This window comes from Chroicocephalus ridibundus, chromosome 2 (genome assembly GCF_963924245.1).
Source record: "Chroicocephalus ridibundus chromosome 2, bChrRid1.1, whole genome shotgun sequence".
Taxonomy (NCBI): Eukaryota; Metazoa; Chordata; class Aves; order Charadriiformes; family Laridae; genus Chroicocephalus; species Chroicocephalus ridibundus.
This window is the reverse complement of record NC_086285.1, coordinates 39,847,394-39,868,082: the sequence shown is the minus strand read 5'-3', so window position 1 is coordinate 39,868,082 and position 20,689 is coordinate 39,847,394. Positions and strand designations below refer to the sequence as shown.

The following is a 20,689-nucleotide window of genomic DNA, read 5'->3' as shown; positions in this document are numbered from 1 at the left end:
GGGCAGAATTGTGAACCCTCATAACATGATGCTGTCAAACTTAACAAAACATGCATAAGACCATTACCACATCAGACATTTGCTTTTAGTCAGGTCGTTTTAATCAATTTGACTTCACAGGGCAGCTAATTTATCACTTAGCTAAACAAGTATTTCCTCTACTTGTCATCAATTTAAGTAATTAAAATGGTAAACTTTGCTATATGGCATGAAATAAAAGCCCAAAGATAATTTGGAGAAGGTGGTTGATACAGTCTAATAGAATGAATGCAAAGTATTATTTAAATACTTTGGTACGCTTCAGTAGTTTTCAGAAATGTCATATTCCAGTAGCTTTGCTGGTACTGATATAAACTGATTTTTATTTTTAGCATATCCAAGATTAAACACATTGTTCAGCTTCTTCCTCAAAGTTAGTGGGTTCTCTTTTTCCTTTCTTTAAACATAAAATGTTTTCCTTCTTTTGCTGATTGTTCTGGGGTAAGAGGATGTCATGGAGCAAGAGTGGGGCAAGTGCTGCAATTCGTGCAGTTGTTCTGCCCTGGTCCTAAGTACCTCCTCAAGCCCGCAATTCCTCTCCTTTCATTTCACCACTGGGGGACGGAAAGAGAGGGGACAGGGATGTTGTAAAAGCTCAAATCGCCTAATTCTTTTTCACCTACTTAGTTAAAATATCCTTTGTGAGACTGATTATATTTTCTAATTTTGCCCAAACAATATGAATACTCTTCACATCTTAAACAGTAATTTTGATATGTTTTGCTGTGTTTTGTAGTTTGAATAAACTATTTCAAAAAGTTTATATAAACACTGATGATTAAGGGAAACATTTTAGATGAGGTGTTTATAGGTTTTTTTTAATTGAAATAATTTAGTATCTATTTTTGAAACAATGCTTGTTATCCATGAATGGCTCCTCTGAAGACTGAATATTTGTATTCAGTATCTGTTGCAAGTGAAGAGGTAAATGAATGTCTTTTGACTTGAAATAAGGTACAGTATTCATGTTCAACTGTGCTGTGTTTTGTTTGTGAAGTTCTGATTTTAAATGTATCACAATTTTTGAGGTTACGGTAGTCTTGCCACTTGTTCTTGTGGTCGTGAATTGTCTCACTGCTAAAAGAACTCTATAAACTTTGGTTTTATTTTTAACTTCTCATCTTCTAACTGAACATTCATTGTAGTCAGTTTATTATGTGAATATTTATTATGATCTTATTACAGATGAACGCTGTTTTGTACTGTTCTGGTTATAGTGATAAACTTTTATTTTTGTGTAATACATGCTTTTTGACGTGTTTTGCCCTACTGTGGTTCATATGTAACTGGTGCTTCATTAGCAGTTCAGCTAATGGTAGGAGCATATTTCACTTAGACTTTTGTCTTTGTCTTTTATTTCTAGCTAAATGGACATGATTTATGCATATTAATGGACAATGAAGTATGGCTGAATTGAGGCTGTTGCCACCAACAGTCTGGTGAAGAAGTTTGAAATATGAATGTTTTAAATATTATTTTTTTAAGTATTCCAAACTCACTGGCTTGTATACAGGAAAAATGGGAATATTGGTGAAGGCATGACTGTGTGAGAAAGACTAATGTATGGCAAGAGGTGGTAGAAATAATACCATCTATTAGAACTGCTAATACAGAAGGCAAAAATTTGTAAACTCTCAGGTGCACAAATCTCCTTATGTCTAAAAAAGAAGCAACAGAGTTCAAAGCTAAGTACTCACCGAGAACAAGAAAAGTTCTCTGAATTTGAATGGGCGTGTTAAATGTGTGAATTTGAATGGGTGTGTTAAGTCAGACCATAAAATGCAACAGGCAGTTGGTCCCTGCTGTGTAGAAAGAGGTTGTTAGTAAGGTGGATATTAGTAAATATTAGTAAAATTTTTCCTAATGGAAACAGGTAGTTATTTTATCACCTATGGAATATGGAGGAGGTCACGAGGAGAGAAGATGATGTGCTATAAGCTAGTATCTCCACAAAGTCCTTATCCAGTGGAGTTTTGTGTTGGAGTCCATAAGCCTGCCTTTCGAGGGATTTTTGGTGGCCTCCATTGAGAACCTGGGCTGGCGGGTTATAGAAGTACTGACAAGCTGCCTTTACTGTTGCCAAAAAGCAGACTGGATTCACTCCACATGCATTCGTCGGTGAGGAGCAGACCTGTGATGGTGTCCTCAGTGGAGGCATGGCAAAGCAGCTGAGCCCTGTGCCAGGGCCATGCCACAGCAGCACTTCCCGACGGTGCATGAAGGCTCCCCTGCTTAAGTACCGAAGGAGAGTAGCCAGATTAGGAGTTTATCTGCCTGTCTTTTCCTTGGGCTCATGGGTGGATTAGTGTCTCTTTTCATTCCCCTAACTAGATAAATGTTTCATGTGCTGCCTTAATTATTTTTTCATGTATATTAAAGAATAGTTTAATTCCCAGTGCTGGGAAGGGTACCTGATCTTCAGGTTTTTTAGATGTCATGGTTTAACCCCAGCCAGCAACCAGGACCACACAGCTGCTCGCTCACAACCCCCAGTTGGGATGCAGGAGAGAATCAGAAGGGTGAAGGTGAGAGAATGCTTGGGTTGAAATAGGGACAGTGTAATAGATAGAGCAAAAGCCGCAGACACAAGCAAAGCAAAACAAGGAATTCATTCACCGCTTCCCATCAGCGGGCAGGTGTTCACCTATCTCTAGGGGAAGCAGGACTCATCACACGTAATGGGTACCTGGGGAGACAAACACCATCACTCTGAACATCCCCTCTTTCCTTCTTCTTCCCCCAGCTTTATATACTAAGCATGACGTCATATGGCATGGAATATCCCTTGGGCCAGTTGGGGTCAGCTCTCCTGGCTGTGTCCCCTCCCAACTTCTTATGCCTTCCCAGCCTGCTTGCGGGTGGGGCGGTGTGAGGAGCAGAAAAGGCCTTGAGAGCTTAGCAACAACTAAAACCACCAGTGCTCTATCAACACCAATTCTCATCCCAAATCCAAAACATAACACTACACCAGCTGCTAGTAAGAAAGTTGACTCCATCCCAGCTGAAACCATTCCATTGGCCCTTCATCTTTGGAGGAAAAAAAAGGTAGGAATAAATAAAAGACTCACTTTTAGCTTTGACTGAGGTGTTAGGGTTTAACTAGATAACCAGCATCGAGTCTTGTGATCTAATAATTGAATTTCAGATTTTTATAACATTTTATTGTTTCACGTTGAGAATGTTTTAAATGGTGTCTTATTTAATATGAACAATATGTTATAGGCCATTACAAATCAACCACAAACCTGTAAAGAATTAATCTGTCTCAGAGAAAGATCCCAAGTGTAATCATAATTGTTTAATTTGCTCTTTGTTAGAAGAGCTGAAAAGAACTTAAGTATAAAACTGTAAAGAAAATTGCTTGGACTAAGGAGTGACAAGACTAATAGGTAGTGATATTTTTTTGAACACTAATCAAATGTATTCGTAAACAAACACAAGTAACTGATTAAATCACTGTGTGAGTATCAAAAGTAAATCTATTCAGCTGTTTAAAACTGTTCTAACCGTCTGCAAAGCAAATTATGGCTCTTATATGTTGTAAAGGCATGGCATTTGGGAAGCATTTAAGAAAAAAAGAGAACATGGATACAGAACAGAAGAATATAGAACAAACTTGCTAGAGCTAATTTCATACTGGGTTGTTGATAGAAGACGATGTAAGTCTGAAGCATAGCGTGTCTTAACTAAATGGTGGCTGCTAAGACTACAAAGGCTGATAAGGTCTGTTTGTACCTGGTTCTCAGTTTCAAAGGCACACAGGTTGTGTCTTGGTCAGATCATGTAGCAGTGTCTGAAGGAGCATAAAAATAAAAAGTTAAACTCTGGCAGCACAGTTTGAAATAAGCTTGTAATTTTTGTGAAGGCAAAGTCAACAGATCAGTAGAAAGATAATTACAATGATACAGCAAAGAGAACAAGAGCAGCAACTAGAATTCCAGTAGGAGAAAATTAGAAACATCTCTTTCTGCAAAATTGTTTATTGTGTTTTGTTGGGGGTTTTTTGAAAGTAAATTCTTTCAAGTTTTTCATTTATTTATCCAAGATATCAGGTGGTTATAAACATCTCTCTATATTACGTAGCCATAAGACTGTAGGTAAACACTGAAATGTTGTTTAAGTTGCTAGCAAGTTTATAAATGTTTTTCTCCAAATTACCATGCATGCATTTTTCATTATTATGGTTTATAAATTACATAGGAAACTCATTATTTGTACTTGCATTCATAATAAATTTTGTTGAGCTAGTACAAAGAGTTGTTCAAGGCAATTCTGTATTTAGGGGTGTGTTTTATCGTATGATTGTATGACGGTAATACTTTGACATAAAGGTGTTCCACTGCAAAAGCAGCCAGCCCTTCCTTCCCTCAGTTCCTGGCTCCTTGTTCCCAAGAGCTTCAGATGTTCTTTTCTAGCTAAAAAGTAGTGAGAGACGATGGTGGGGTTGTTTCAGCACTACACCAACACAGGTGCTGGGGCAAATAAATGACAAAACCCTCAGGGAATACAGCTGAGAGAGCATCCTTTTGGAAACAGTCTGTGTGCCTTGGTTCGAAGGAAATGCCTAACAGTGGCTTGTCTAGCTTTGTTTATTATTTAGTATAATTTTTTTTCACATAACTTAGTAGGAAAATGAAGCAGATGAATAGCGCACAAAACTAGAAAGGTCTTAAGAATTCCAGTCCCCCTGTTGACAGTAAACCAAAGGTATAAAGCATATGTGGTCAATGCCGTGCCTCGTAAGAACCAAAGGAAAAGCATAATTAAAGTGATTTCCAAATCAATAATATACCAGTCCTGAAAGTGTAGGTGCATCCCTCTCTGTGTTTGTCCTTGTATGTGTCTTTTTAGGTATAATTTTCTTGGACTTAGAAAGTTATGGTACTTGTAAACTAAGCAGTTACAGTAAGTGATATTTAAAACTCACCTGGCAGTCATAGGTAGCTACTTAGTGTGCTTGGGCAAATCAAACCCTTTGGCTGGCATAGTACTTTTGTGTTGCAAGTTAATAAATTAGTGTACAGTGACCAAAAGACAGCCATGACAAATGTACTCTTGCGCTGTTAAGGCACTGGAAAGGTCATTTTTTCCTTCTTACTGCACTGACCATAACACCATCTGCTTTTCACCCTTTTATTGGCATCCTCTTATTCGTTGCAGCCTGTATTAGCTTCCAACACCCCTCACATGAACTTCTAACACAGTTGTACACTTATGTGATAGTGATGTGAATGCCGTTCAGCAGCCTGTGATGATGAACCCGCGTCACCTACTTCTGGGGTTTCAGTTTTGTGCTTTCTCCCCTTTTTTCTCCCCTTTTGCCCTTAATTTTTGGAAGAACTTCTTTGTTCTGAAAGAACTTGTAAATACTCACTAGGTAGCTTATTGTGTTTCTTCAAATGCTTCCTTAACACCAGCTTTCTGGAAAGCTAATACAAATCTTGATAAAATCAAAATCAGCCATCAAACTGGTCAGTATTATCTCATTCTCTCTTTTCGCATGTGTTTACATCCCTCTCTGTGTTATCTTGTACTTGACCTATGATTTCTGAAAAAAATAGTGGTTAAAAGGAAGTTTTTCTAGGATAAGAGGTCCTGAGTCCAGAAGAGTGATGATGACGGGGCTCACCTCAGCTTTGCTCTGTAACCCTCATCGTCCCCAAGGGCTAGCATCAGTTCTCCCTGGAATCAGACTAAAAGATGAACTGGGGAAGCTAGAAAAAGGAAGGAAAAAGGCTCCTGCCCCACTTTACAGTCTGTGGAAACTTGGACTTTTACTTGCAGTGTGATAGTTGGAGGTACTACAATGATTCTTTTGGACTCCAAATAATAAAACATTTGAATGGAAACACTGTTGTTCTGCTATTAGGCATCTAATGGTGATATTATGCCTGGAAAATAAGGAAGGGTTTTAAGCGTTTTTGCTATTGACTTGTGTGATTGAAAAATAGTTTAAGAAACGCTGAAGTGTTTGTTTCTCTGTTTCTTTTCCTCCAGATAAATACCCTTCGGTTGGAATTTACTATTGCCAGTATGTATCATTCTGTGTCTGAAACCAGTCACCCTTTGCAAACAGAGGAACAAGAAATAGGCATCGATCCCTTGCAGAGTTACTTGAACAAGCCAGGGGAAGGTGAGTTTTGTATTTCTGTACTTTTTTGAGTTTCTACCTAGAAACCTTATGTAAGTGTGTCACGATAACTGTACCTGTCATAATTTGTTTAATTCTCTCAATGAAGTTGAACAGGGCAACTCAAAGAACATTTCATAGAGTGTGGGTAGAACACTCTGACACTAATGAAAACCACAAAAAGTCAACTTTCAATTACAGACAGAAACATTAGCCAAACGTTTAATGCGCTGTCATCCTTTTTTAATCATAAACCAAACACTGACTTCAGCATAAGAATATTGAAATGCAGCATGGCTTTGTGTTACTTTCTCAAGCATGGGTTTTTACACTGCTTTGGTCTTAGGGATTTTTTCTGTTTTGTTTTGTTTTTTTTTTTAAATTCTACAATAAAGTTCAGTATCTTATTTTGGATGAGATTATGCAAATAAAAAGGCTGATTTTCCTTTTTTTTTTTTTGTTTGACTCAGCACCTATATTTTTATTTGAAGAAAAACCAACAGCCTCAAAGTTGAGATAGAATGAACCGGCTGTAAAGGCAGAAATTACTATGTAACCTAAAGTAAATTAATTAAATGCAGTATTTGGAAGACTCTAATGAACAGTGAGAACAAACTGCTTGCATAATGCAATGCATGTCTGTGTTGCTTGTCTTTTCTACTTATTTGCTAGTAGTGACAGTATAGTTAGTTCGAAGAAAGTGATAAGCTTAACGAGAAAGCTCGTCCTTGTCATGAAAACATTCCTCAAGTACTCAGTTATACACAGTGGCACCTTAACTACCTGTAATTTTCCAGTCATTGAACACATGTACCAGGAGGGCAAAATAAAAAATTTATTTTAAATTACAGAGTTGAAACAACTTTGTCACATTTCCTAAGTCCCTCACCCAGATCAACTGCTCTGTGTGGGTGTATCTGTCTATAAATCTTCAGTTTACTAGTGCTTATTAAAAAAGCTATGTCAAGTTTTGCTTAGTCAGGTTTATTACTTCAGTTTATAAGAAGCTGATGTTTTGCTTTAGAATATATTGGTAAAATTTCATTGTCCCTTTGAGCTATTTTTTTTTTTCATTTTTTCTTCGTTTGTTTATAAAGCTTTTTCAATGTTAGAAAATGAGAATGAACATCTAGGGGGAAGTATTTTAAAACCTGACGATTAAATGAAATAGCTTTTCTAGGTCAGTGTTCCTCCTCTATTACATTTGACATCTTAACAATATGGAGCCATTTTAGTTTGATAAACTAAGTGCATTTTTGTACATATTTTTAGAAACTTGAAAATAATCCTTTGCAATAACCTAAAATAATAACCATTTTCCAGAGGAAATATAGCTTGCTTCTAGTCTACCCCAATCAAGAAAAAGATAAGCAGCAGCATCTGATTTTTTTCCTTAGAAAAATACTGGTAATTCTGTCAACTGTTTTAAGAAAAAAACAAGATTTTTACCCTGTTAAAAAAACATTGTAAATTAATTTTACCCTTTATGGTGCCCAGAAGCAATTAGTTACCTTGACTGAAAAGGTTTCTCATTTTTATCCCAACCTTAACATTTCTATGACATACAAAGTTATTAGTATTGAATTGATGTTTAAAAGTGCCATTAATTCATTTACCCCAAATGTTCATTAACAATGTAAATGTATGCTGATGTTCTATGAGACAAGGAAGTGACTAATGACTCTTCGCACTAACAACACTTAAAATGAATAGAAACTTTAGATAGCTAATCTTGAAGTAATCAAGACCCTCATTCAGCTTGGCATCTCTGTATGCTCTAAAACAGCTGTCAACTGTTAAAAATATATACACAACACACACATACGCACATGCGAAGATAAAGATATGTAAATACATGGTTCCCCAAGTCATAAAGGTTACCAACTATGGTACATTTTTTACGTTCTATCTATGTAAATATTTTATATAAAGCATCCATTTCATCTTCATAGGTTCTTTTACTGTGAAACACATACTGCATTTTAATTTGAAACTTCATGTATCCAAAATAAGTCTTTGAAGTTTTGATATTTAATTTTAAATAAAGAGTATGCTTAGATGGTGTTAGGTCTTTGCGCATCAAAGTATTCAGTCTTTCCTGTCCATACAGTCAGTCCGTCGTTGGTTTCACAAAAGTACTTCAAGACAAGGTTTTTCAACTTGGCCTCAAGTTTCAGGCATGATACAGAATTAACTTGGTGAAAATCTGTATTGTGAAGTCTTCTGTATCATGTATCATAGAAATGCGGAGGAGAGGTGGTCCGTCAGTCGGAGGTGTCCTATGCAATATTGTGGAATATCAGGACATCTGAATTGTTTTTTGAAGCTGTGCTGAATGCTTAAAGTATTACGTTGGAGGCAAAGTGATAGAAGTCTTCACTGAGATGGGGTAATAAAATAAAGCACGCCACTGATAAGGATGCCGAAAATAAATATTGAATCAAAGAGCTAGTCAGATTTGTTGTACAATACATTAAGTATTGTATTTTTAGTATGTGTGATTGATATCAAAACTTGATGGAGAACCAGGAGATGTCATGTCCAGCTGGAGTTTTGAAATTCTCTCACAAGGCATTTTCATAAAATGAAACAAATCTCAGAAATACATGGATTGCTGTTAAGTTTAGCTCGTTGGAAAACTACATGCATAGACTACTTTTTGTTCATTTACTGTCAGCTTGGAAGGATATATTGGATGGGATTCCAGAAATATGTTGATTGAGTCTAGTAGTACTCAGTTCTTCTATTAAAATCTCAGTGGAGGTATAGACAGAAAACATGGTTTATTTGGTACGGGGCTGTTAGCGCAATGGAGGGCAGACATACAATTCAAAGTATTCTTGAGATTTTGGAGAAGTGGCCTGAGAAGAATAAGACATGGTTCGCTAGGAACAGCTGCGAGGTTTAATGTTGCAAATGCTAGGCAGGAGACAATTACCTAGCTGAACAAATAGAAGTACAGCGTTACAGATGAGGTAGATGTCATTTGGAGAAAGATCTGGGCGTTCATAGCACTCCAAATTGTGTAACTGAGGAATTTTGAATCTTGAGTTATGATGAGTCATGACTATGTGCTTGTTTGCAAGTTTAAAAAAATTCAGGATAGCCTGTTAACTAATTGACATTCAAGATCTTTTTTATATCCCTTTGAAATATTCCAAAAACCCAGATTAAATAGTATTTCAGTCTTTTTCTGATGGTTGATTTGGCCTACGTTATTTTCCTTGTGTCTGATTTTTTTTCAAGATAGAAAAATGTGCACTGCATGTATGTGCTCTTATATAGCTTTTTTTAAATAACATTTTTAGTAGTTGATAAGAAATTTGTGGTAGGGATTCTCACTTTTGAATTTTGGTAATTCAAATGGAAGATTTTAGTTCTTTTAAGAAATTTTATTTTTGGATTATATCCTTTGGATCTGGTTGTATTTTAACTTACATTCATGTATATATGTGTGCATTGTTATGTTTGCTTTTGACTATGGTAAGTTGATGGTATCTTTCTACATTTCCTGTTCTAAAATTCTTCATTATGCAGTTTGTTTTAATCTAACAATATTTTTGAGCGATTCCCTCTGAAATAAGGATCTTTATCAGAGAAACTGTTGAATCTTATGGTTTTTTGTCTCCGGCAGAGCCTTTATAAACCCTGAATATACGAAGAGAAATTTCAGAAACTTTATTCTTCCACCTTCTCACTGTGTATTGCGTTTGACAAACTATTTTGTTCATTTCCAAATGCTTAAGGTTTATATTACATTGAAATGCGGTAACTAGGTTAACTGTTTCTGAGCTGACGTAAATTCTTATTCTAAGTTATAGTGTTCACCACATTCTGACACAAGTTTTGAAGAGCATAGGAGGTAGTATTCCCATTTCATTGATGTGATGAGAAAGTTGATCCTCTAAGGACAGGCTGGAACAATGCATTTAATACTCTTCAATTTAATTTGCTCAATATCACAATTAATACAATTAAGGTCATTTGAAATGAAACTATTAACGAATTGGGTAATTTACTTTAACAATGTCAGTGTGTTCTCACAATTACATTTGCTTTAATTAGGGTACAAGCTATTATTTAATAGCATACTTCACATAGAAAAATGTAATGTGTTCTTTGTTCTTAATGGAAGAAAAGGGGAAACATTTAATGGGCCTGAGTGTTTTGGATTTGGAGTTTGGGGGAATATATTTCTTGTCTAAAGGCTGTAGTTGGTGGTGAGGACAGAGAAGGCTGACGTAGCTGGAAGGACAAAGATAACTACTGGACTGTGTGACTGAAATTAATCCAGCTGAGATAGATAGTTATTTGTCTATCATACTTACCATTGCACCCCTCTTGGTTCTCAAGGCTGACATGAAAAAATATAAGAGATGGGAGGAGAACATTCATGTTTCCATTTTGACCATATTCTGTGTGTTTCCCTTGCTCCTCTTTGGAGAATTTTGCTGTTCTGGTATTAACCTCAAAACCTCGATCACTAGAAGGTGTTATCATATAGAACTATAGAACTGTACCGTATGTTGAGTTTGAGATACCTGGTTTATATCAATGTTATACAGAAAATATGTAGAAAGCAGAAGGGAATGAAATAGTAAGTACTCACTTTCTGTGGACCTAAAGGACCCACTTGCTATCAAATAATTTCGCCAGATCTTAAGTGTAAATCGCATGGGACTGTTTTGGTCCTGAGTACATCCGTTTACATTCATTCTGGGGCTAAGTGAATTTTTGCTGTCAGAAAATTACATTATTTTCTAATGAGTCAGTAGCTATTCAGTGTTTGGGATTTTTTTTACCCTTAAGCCCCCTCAGTCAGGGCAACAACGCTACTGCAGATTGTCCTGCGTGGCCTTTATCCATCTCCATTTTTAGAGATCATATCCATGATTACATTTAAAAGAAATAACCATAGAGGTCTACACTCCTCTGTGTGAGAAGTATATTCCTAGGTAAAAGCAACTGAGAGTGCAAATACAATGAGTTCCTGAAGCCTTATTACTTTCACATCAAAGATTTTTCAATGTGTGTTGTATGACGTCATGTGTGTCATGTAATGTGTGTTCTTTCATCTTCTCTGCAGGGAGGGACATGTACATGAAGTATAGCATTGTGGTTTTAAGAGTCCTTTTAAATATGCATGCTACTTTGTGTTTTCATTAAAAAGACAAGATTGGAACAGAGAACCTCTTTGCATTATACTGGGAGCAGGAGATGCTGAGGGTTGTCATTGTTCTTAATGCCTTTGGGATTTCATGCTGGGGTTTGCACCAGGCCCTGAGAATGCCCTGTGTCCTTCCTTGGTGAGTGTAGCCCTTCAGGCAGAAAGCTTCAGCGTGCCCCACCGGCACAGCTGTTGCTAATGGTCCTCCTTCAAAACCCTCGTGCTTCCCCTTCGGTGTTGGGCTTTTCCATTAAAGGCACAGGTATGATAGAGGAGAAAGGAGCTGCCTTCAGTCTGGTTCGCTTCCTATTGGATGAATAAAAGCAAGAACGGTTTTTACATCTTCAAACACCATATGCTGACATAACAAGCATTTTAATATTCATTTATTAATAATAACTACTGTTTAGCTTGCTTTTAATTGAGCAGCAACAGCATTGTAGTGACAAAGGCTATTGGAGCAACACAGTATGTCTTGAGCTAACTCAGCCTGTCACTCGCTCCTTCCATACGGCTCTTCATTTCCTCTTCTGTTTTCTGTACTAGAAATACATTGTTATTAAGAGGTCCGTTAATGGAGAATCTACGCGTGTTTAAAAATGCATACATTTAATATGAAGGTGAAAATAGCCTGCACGAAGTCCATTTCTTCCTTTAAAGATTGTACAAGGGCATTGACATGCCCTTGGATCAGTAAAGGAAATTTGCCAGTCGTGGGCCCTTTGATTTCAGTGCCTTGCTGCAAATTCGCATTTAGGAACTGCAGGGGTATTTTAAATGACTTCAGCTGTCGGAGTGAATATGAGTAGCTGACACAGTGTCTTGTGCATTACTGGCTTCCGGGGTTGGATTTTTCTCCCTAGAATTGGTAGCTCCATGTTTTTTGGTGGTTTCACGTGAGTTGCACATTACATTAATTCCAGTTTGGAGGTGATACTGTGGCACGGGTAACTGGCACAAGCATCATGTAGGGGAATTCCCTTCAGTGGCTGATAAGGCAGATACTAGAAAAGACCTTTTGGACTGCAATGTCTGTTGATCTAAAATCTTAATTTTGAAAGCTCTACTGTAAAACAGCTTCTGAAAACAAGGCTGTTCCACCTTCTCTTAGTCATGTCACCTGGGAGTTTCCAGTTCTTTCCAGCCCTGCCTGAATACAGGCATAAATCACCTGGAGCCTCATGTCATTCTTCTAAAAACTCCTTGTGACCCTACTTTGGGAAATGCAGGTTTCAGCATTTCTTTTTGTTCTTTTCTTTGCGGTTCCCATATCCAGGTTGAAGCTCAACGAGCTGGCTCTCATCTCACTTCCTAGTATACCTGTCGTATAATACATGTGGTATAAAAGGAAATGATGCAAGTTGGATGAAAAAGACTTTTTTTTTTTTTACTAAATTTTACATACTTAGAGAAGCTTAAAATACCAAGCAGAAATTTCCATTTCAACTATTGTAACTTACTGAACAACAACATTAAAACAGAATAATCTTTTTTAATACGACCTCTGTAGATGTAATTAAGAGTATGTTAAAACTAGCTCATTATTAGAATTTATATAGAAGCTAAGGGTGAGAATGGAATAATTTCTGACTACTTTGCTCAGACTTGATACAAAAATATAATATGAAGGTTACTACCTGTAAACACCTCACATATTAAGTGTTTCCAGGCAATGATCAAATTATGTTAAATGACTATATCTCCTACATATGGAAAAGGCAGATTCACTTAATTTAAAAAAATTGAACTGTACAAGTTTGATTGTACTTGTGTATGTATAATGAAAGACTAGTAAATCAGAATTCTAGCTGAGGCCAGCATGATTGGTACAGGATAATAATTAAATGTTTGAGTTCGCTTCTGTCCTGACATACAGAAGATTGTAATTTACAAAGCAGTCTGTGAATTGTGTGCAGCTAGCTGATGTGACAGACCTCTGTGTCTGAGATTAAATGTATGTTAAAACGTTTTGAAAGAGTTTAACTGCCACAGATTTGATTGTATTAGAAATTGATTGCTCTATATAACAGAAATATGTCGGCACAGACGGGATCTTTCCTGTCTTTCGTATATGTGGACACTTACAAAGGCCTGGAATTCCTTATTTTAAAATCGAAGGGTTCAACCTACTTCAATTTAAGCACCAAGTCATACTGCAAAGTTTCAATTTTAGACTTCTGATTGACTTATAAGCCTTATTCTTTAGCCTCCTTGGGTACCCCTGTCCTTGTCCTTTTTGGAGGTGTGAAACTAAGAGGGGTGGAAGACGAGAGAAAAAAAGTACCATTATACTTATTTTAAGTGCTAAGAAATTATCTGGTAAGATGTGTGTTATTTATTGACAATCTGGCCTTTTAACAAAGAAAAATAGGCCTATGCTTAGGTTGCCGCTGCTACAACCGAAACAGCTGATGCTTTAATGAACAACATACTGAGGGCCATCCAGGACATAAGGCAAATTAAGCAGGTTACAAACTGCATATCTTCTGTTTAGGTGTAGGAGATCTCCCCAGCTCTGACAATTAGCTCCGCTGATCAGGCAAGCAGACAGACAGAAACAGAAGGAGGCCATTTGTATCAATTTGAGGAACAGAACTAGTAATGAAGTAAAATATCCATACCAGGTAGTTTCACCTCCGCTTTGGAACAGATATTTCCAACTGCTGGTTTCAGCTTCGCAATAGCAAATAAATAAATAAATATGTCCTGCTTAACAAAAGCTTATTTTCTGTTGTTTACAAATTGAGAGCAAAAGAATAATAATACTTCTAACCTAGAGGGTTTTTTAAAAAGGAGAAAACATTTTCTGGACATACAAGCAAATATGAATCTTGGTAACCTGACAGCTTTGTTTAAACGTTGAATTTGAGTTTCCTTTCATGAAAATCTTTTCAAAGTACAGCAATTCAGCTGTGAAAACCTGAATACATTAATGATGACAAAGAACCTCTGGAATGAGCCAACATTTGTTTTTGTTCTTTTACAACGTTTCCTGATGAATTGCACATACAAAAGTGTTGCAGGTTATTTTAATTTTCCTTTCTTACTTTGATAATAAATGTCTCCACTGTTTACCTTTTTGGTTAAGGTACCTTATTATTACTAATCAGCTTTAATTATTTATGGCAAAATGACTGTGAAAGACGTTTCTTTGATGTCGAAAAAGTCAGGGACCTGATCCTGATCCTATTAAAATTAATGGCTAGGTTCCAATTGACTGTAAAAGTAGCAAGCCTGAGTGCCCTTATTGTCTGAGGGAAACAGTAATTTAGCCCAAGGTACTGGACTGTCGTTCGTTACTTGGACTTCCTCACTTTTGTGAGCATTCTGATGTCAAGCAATTGGTGTCAAGATTTGGCCACACAGAGGCAGAGTGCGTATAACTGACTTTTAAAAGTCCTGGTCTTCATTGTACTCGTAAGATAGACAATAATGGAAAAAAGGCTGAATATAGGTTAGTAAACTAGCCCAAGTCTAGGCAATACTGGATAAGGAACATGTTTCAAATGCATGTATATGAGCTTATGTCTAAATCTTGTTTTCTGTAAGTGAACTGTTGCAGGGTTTTTTTTTAAATTTTAAGCTTGAGATTTATATGGATGCAGATACACACACACACTCCATGACAAGATGGCAGGGGGGTTGGAACTAGCTGATATTTAAGGTCCCTTCCAACCCGAACCATTCTACGATAAGATTGAACACTTCTGTCAGATCTAGAATATCTTTTAGTTGTTCATAAGTATCCCTGTTCAGCTTTTCCATCATGTCAGATGTTTAAATCCCTGTGTCAGTCATCGCGTGACTGTAATGTTTCAACTGCAGTACAAATGACACAAAAGGGTATAGCAAATTAAGTTTATTTTCACTATTTGTGATACTCACTCCATGGCTTGATCTGTTCAAAACCAGAAGCTGGACTTGGGATGTTTGCTTTGCATCTGTGCGCTTACCTCCTTCTATTATAAGGTACCATATACCAAAAAAACTATGAATTACACTTGTCAGCTTAGAAATTTCAACTAGAAGTGGGTTTGGTAGTGGAAATTAAAAATTGACAATGACGCAGGTCATTGTCACCTTTTCAGTATTATGAGTAATCAAATAAAATGTTTTGAGTATGTTAAACTATTCACTAAACTTTGGTAAACGGTGGCTCAGTACAGATATATATGAGTGTTACTACTAAAACATGATTTGGCCACAGTCTTAAGGAGTGCTACTCCAGCTTAATAAAATAGTAATCAAAGTTGATTTATTTGTGCTTGTTTATTTCACTATGTTGTATCTCAGCATTTCCAGCTCCTGTCTTAAGAAAAGGGAAAATACTAAAACTTCTTAAGAGGTTCTTTTGAAGTAAGCACTACATACTGCTTTTACTGTTTCATTATGTTATTAAGTACTGGGGGCATTAGCTGGCTTGACATATTGCTTGATGGACCTTGCAAATCAGTGAATACAGTGGTACCTTCACATTTACCCTGCAGCTACCGTCGAGGTAAACGGAATACCTTCTCTTTGGTATTTCAAGGAAAGTAGGTGGAAAGGTTAAAAATCAAATTTCATGTAAGTAAACTGTAGTGGCCACTTAAAAAAACCTGTTCTAGTTTTCTTCTGTTAAATACCTTAATTCTTTACAAACAGCTGGCAGTTAAATGCTTCTGCTTGGATACTAAAGTGATAAACAATAAGAAATAAACTCCGGGATGGGAAGACTGCACTCAAGTTTTTCAACAAATCCCATTCAGTTTAGTGCAAGTGGGACCATGTAACCAAAATATTAGCAAGTAGCCTGTATGATGAATTTCTCCACTAAAATTTTGATATCCTATTACAAATTATTGTTCTTGATCTTCCTAGAAGTTAAAAGGCACAAACTCCATCCAGATAAAGCTTTTATGGTGGGGATAATTCTTTTCTTCTGAGAAATCGGATTTGTAATGGAATCAATGATTTAACCTTAGGAAAAATGAACTGTATAGTGTTTCAGTGCTAAGTGCAATTGAAGGGATAGAGTTCCCATGTAATACACATGAAAATATGTTTTCAATGGTGTGAAAATTTTTGACTTTAATTTTAGCAGGGTACATTTTCTATATGTTAGTCATAATATTTGAAGATGCTGTTGTTGTTTTTTGTTTACTTTTCATTTGAAATATTTAAAGGGTGGAGCAACAGAACATAAATCTGTCCATTAGTGGGCATTTCTACTTTGCGCTCAGATGAATTCTCATCAAATTTGATTTGCTGACTGGTGGCCAGAACAGATGTTATCTTAATGGCAGAGAGAAACATATTGAGCCACAGGGCCACCTCCAAACTTCTGTGACTCAATATTGGTTCGTTCTTTATCGAAGGAAGAAAGAAAATACTACTTTGCAAAAGTGTACAAAGCTCCATTCTGAATTATCACAGCTAGGTGGCCACAACATTATCAGCTACACTAAGGTTGAGATTTTATTGCCAGAAAAAGTGTAGCATTAATTGTAGCTATCCTAAAAAAAAAAAAAATTAAAAAAATACCCTGGCAGATGAGTTTTGTGTCTTTTGCTTATTTAAATTTGAAACAAAGAAAGGATGTAAATCAGAGCTTATACTATGGAAGACTCTAGCTCTGTTGTGGAGTTCTTGTGACTATAACCAGTGAAAACTTTTGTTTTAAAAGTTCTGTAATTAAAATAGACATTTTTCTGAAGGATTTTATGTAATGTATTTTATAAATTTATATTTATGATGAACACATGACAGTTTTAGCTGTGGTATTTGCATCAACTAAAGTTACATCCTTGTAACTGTGCTGTTAGAATAATTACTTGTTCAAGTGAAGATTTTTATTTTTTTTAAGAAGCTGGGTTGTAACATATTTCTATCAGAAGCGAATTTCTGATTTGGAAAAATACATAAACCCTGTACTAAATGTTCCTTGGATTTTTTAAAAAATAGCATATAAAGTCTGTATTAAATGGTCTGTGGCTTTTTCTCATATATTTACATTTTGCAGGAAAAAAGTTTCTTTGATAAAAGCAGCTGTAAATGAAACCCACAGACTTAATTCTGGGCATGACAAATTTGCTGCAGATTTTTTGTCTTGGAATTAATACGATATTTATGATAATACAACTCCTCTAGATACTGCAAATTTAGGAAGATACTTGCAGGTTTTCTGCAATTTCAAAGACACTTACTCATATCTGTCAGATTCGATTTGAGATTCCTATGGAAAAATGAGCCTGCATTTGGTATCTGGCATTTGCATTACTCGGCTAAAGACAGTTTTCTTTTTTTGCATATTACTCTTCCTTGCTAAAGCTGTAGCTCAGAGCAGCAACTTTGAAACTTTTGAACTAAGCCCTAAGTGGGCTTTTTGAATTAATACATAAAGGTGAATTTAAATTGAACATTGTATTGACTGTAAGAATGTCTTAAATACAAAAGTCAAATATTTCTGATTCTATGAAGCTGAAATCAGTCGTCAGTTGATAGTTACTTTTGGTATATATAACAAAATGATAATAATTGCATTGAAACAATACTGAATCTTAAGATAGGAAGTGGTGACAGCTGAAAAGCACGTAGTAAAATATGTGCACAGTAGTGCTAGCATAAGGGGCCACTTATGCTATGGATCCTACAGCATGGATGCTACTATAGTGATACCAAGTCCTTGGTGCAAGAGAATAAAAATAACCAGTTACGTTACTGATTTGATTCCCACATGCTATATTGGGAAAAAAAATGTATTAATCAGATTTTTAAAAGGTAATTTAAACCTTTAGAGATTACTTATGGCATTGGAAGATGGGCGTGGCTCAGCTGCCTTCCGGTGCCCCTTCTGGGTGGCCACTGATAGCCATTGATGGTCATTCCAAGTCACCACAATGAAGTTTGTATACCTTGTAATTATTCCCCTGCTTAGGTCTGTTCTTTGACCATCGAGTGATTTTCTGTTTATAAATTGGCACTGTTTTACACCAAAGGTGATGAGTCAGTTTTGGGACTTTTAACTTTAGTAGTTCTTGTTTACCAGTTGCTCCGAAGTCTGTATCTGGTTTCAGTTTTGATGAAGTGAAGGCAAAGCACAATTTGAGGGCTTTGGATTGGGTCTATTTTTCTCCTTTTACAAACCATATGTCAGTGCTCCAAAGGCCTGTCTTGTGGGTGGTTAAAACAAAATAAAAACACCTATAAAAAGTCCCACTCTGAGAAATATGTACTAATTTCGGGCAAAAATTCTTTTCACTTGGTGTTTACGAATTACACTTTTAAAACTTTGCCTAGAGGCAGGAAGGAGTGTTTCAAAAATAATATGTTTAAGTAAAATGACTACAAAAGCATGTAATCTTCCATTTTGGTGTATTTATTCTTCTGAATAAGTTATGCTCTAATAAAAATTAAAGAGCAAGTTGCATTTCGAAGATCAGGTCATCGTAATTCATTGACATTAGGCCACATAACTGAATAATGTCTTACTTCAGTGAAATACATCAAATGAGATCAACAATTATGACTCATAAACATGCCTCGCAGGCATAAAACAGCAGGGAATTAGCATGTGAGGCTGATAAATATGCATGTAAATAAGCTCCCAAAGGAATAACATGGGTTTGATTGATAGGTTTAGAATTGGAACATATGTAAACCCCTTTATTCCTCATTCTGGTGTAGCTAAGTAAAGATGCGTTTTACTTGTTAAAAGTTTCAATAACTTTGTAAATCTTAATGCCACATCTGCTTTTGTGTGTGCAGGCACGTGTGGGTGTCACTTGAGAGATTGATTGAATTGTCTACAGGGTAGATGCCCTCACACTAAGATTGTCGTGTTTGCGTATGTATATTGGAGCGGTTGTGTATGTGCATGCACATGTATACACATTCGGGCACTGCATATTAGCTGGTGTTGAGCAAAAGGTTATTTTGGGGTTTGTTTTACTCAGAATTTGCAGATTTTAAAATTTGCTTTGGAAGTAGAAAACCGAGTTGTGAGTTTTGGTATATGCACCAGTATATTTATTTTTGCAAATACATTCTGCATTGAAGGTAATTACTATTTATATTACAGAAAGTCCCGCAAGTGCTACTACATTTAAGAGTCTGGCAGTGATTCTTTATAAACTTCCATTTTTGTTGGCATCTTACGGCTTGAGCTCTTATCTACAACTTCAAAGTACCTATCACAGCAGTATCTTTATGTTGATCAGCACAGGTGTTTATGCTGTGCAGAGATTTACATCCGCATTGTTAGAAAAGTATATAACATACTTCGTGTTTATAAAACATTAATACTTTGCTTTGCCAAATACAGACCAATTGGTTGCCATTGTCATGTGGCCCGGTGTACATCTGCTTTATTACCATTCCCTGCTATTAGGCAATAAAAACTTTTCCAACTGATGCACGCTTACTGGTGTTGCATCACGCTGTAATTATGCTAAAGTGATCTTAGACCAGTGGTAGCCAAGATGCAAAACCATTTTCAATAGTATGAAGTGTGTATTGACTGTAGATTTTAGTTATGTGTGGTTTATAGCTAAAATAGTCATTCTGAGAAATTGGAGATGGGGTTGGTATCAGAGATCACAGTTGTTCACATGTGAAAACTTCAATTCTGTAATACCTGCCTTTCACTTAGAGATACCTTTCTGTGGAAATAAAGCTTGAGCAAAATGACTTCCATCTGTTTAGATTTATAGGGCAGCAGAGAATATAATTTCCAGTTAAGATCAGTAAATTCAGGAGCTACTGCTTAGTTCTGAAAGCCAGCTCTTTTTGCTGCTTAAAAATAAATAAATAAACTTGTAGCACTTAGAGACATCAGCATCAAATCTCATGTGGCTTCTCATGAAGCAATTTATAGCTACCTTGTATAATTTGTATAGAAATGTTAGGTTGGTCCCCGCTCCAACAGCATCAACTGCTTAACCCAGAATGTAACAGCCTGTGACACCAAGAAAAAGTGAGCCCTGTCTACAGACTAGGGGAGGGGATTTTGCATAACAGAGCTGAATAAGCAGATTGCTATCAGGAGCTCTGATGGACCATGTTTCTAGCTGCATAGCACTGTCCTTTTTCACAGAGGATGCCTAGATATCTCTTGAGCCAACAGAAATAGAAAATAAACGACTTTTTTTTTTTTTTTTTTCCTAAACAGTGTGCCCTTTTTACAGTCAGGGCCTTGACAGGCTGTCACTCAGTTTCCACCCCCCACAAGGAATGTCCTTGAATGGCCCAAGAGAAGCCAGAAAATTGTTGCTAAGTATTTTTTTCATTCACCTCTAGAATTTTCCACATTTTCTCCAACATGTGTGAAGCCACTGGGAAATATGGTTAAATGAGTTAAGCAGACATCACCCATC

The 20,689-nt window shown here is 36.4% G+C and overlaps 1 protein-coding gene across 5 annotated transcripts in view; it reads left to right on the top strand.

Moving 5' to 3' along the window:
- Nucleotides 1-20,689, top strand: part of TBC1D5 (TBC1 domain family member 5) — a 321,123-nt gene that overhangs the window by 122,475 nt on the left and 177,959 nt on the right. For all 5 annotated transcript variants that reach the window (XM_063325152.1, XM_063325151.1, XM_063325150.1 and 2 more), the window contains one exon: nucleotides 6,037-6,172. In XM_063325152.1, the coding sequence (XP_063181222.1) occupies nucleotides 6,073-6,172 (100 nt within the window). In that variant the 5' untranslated portion in view covers nucleotides 6,037-6,072. The remainder of the gene's footprint in view (nucleotides 1-6,036; nucleotides 6,173-20,689) is intronic.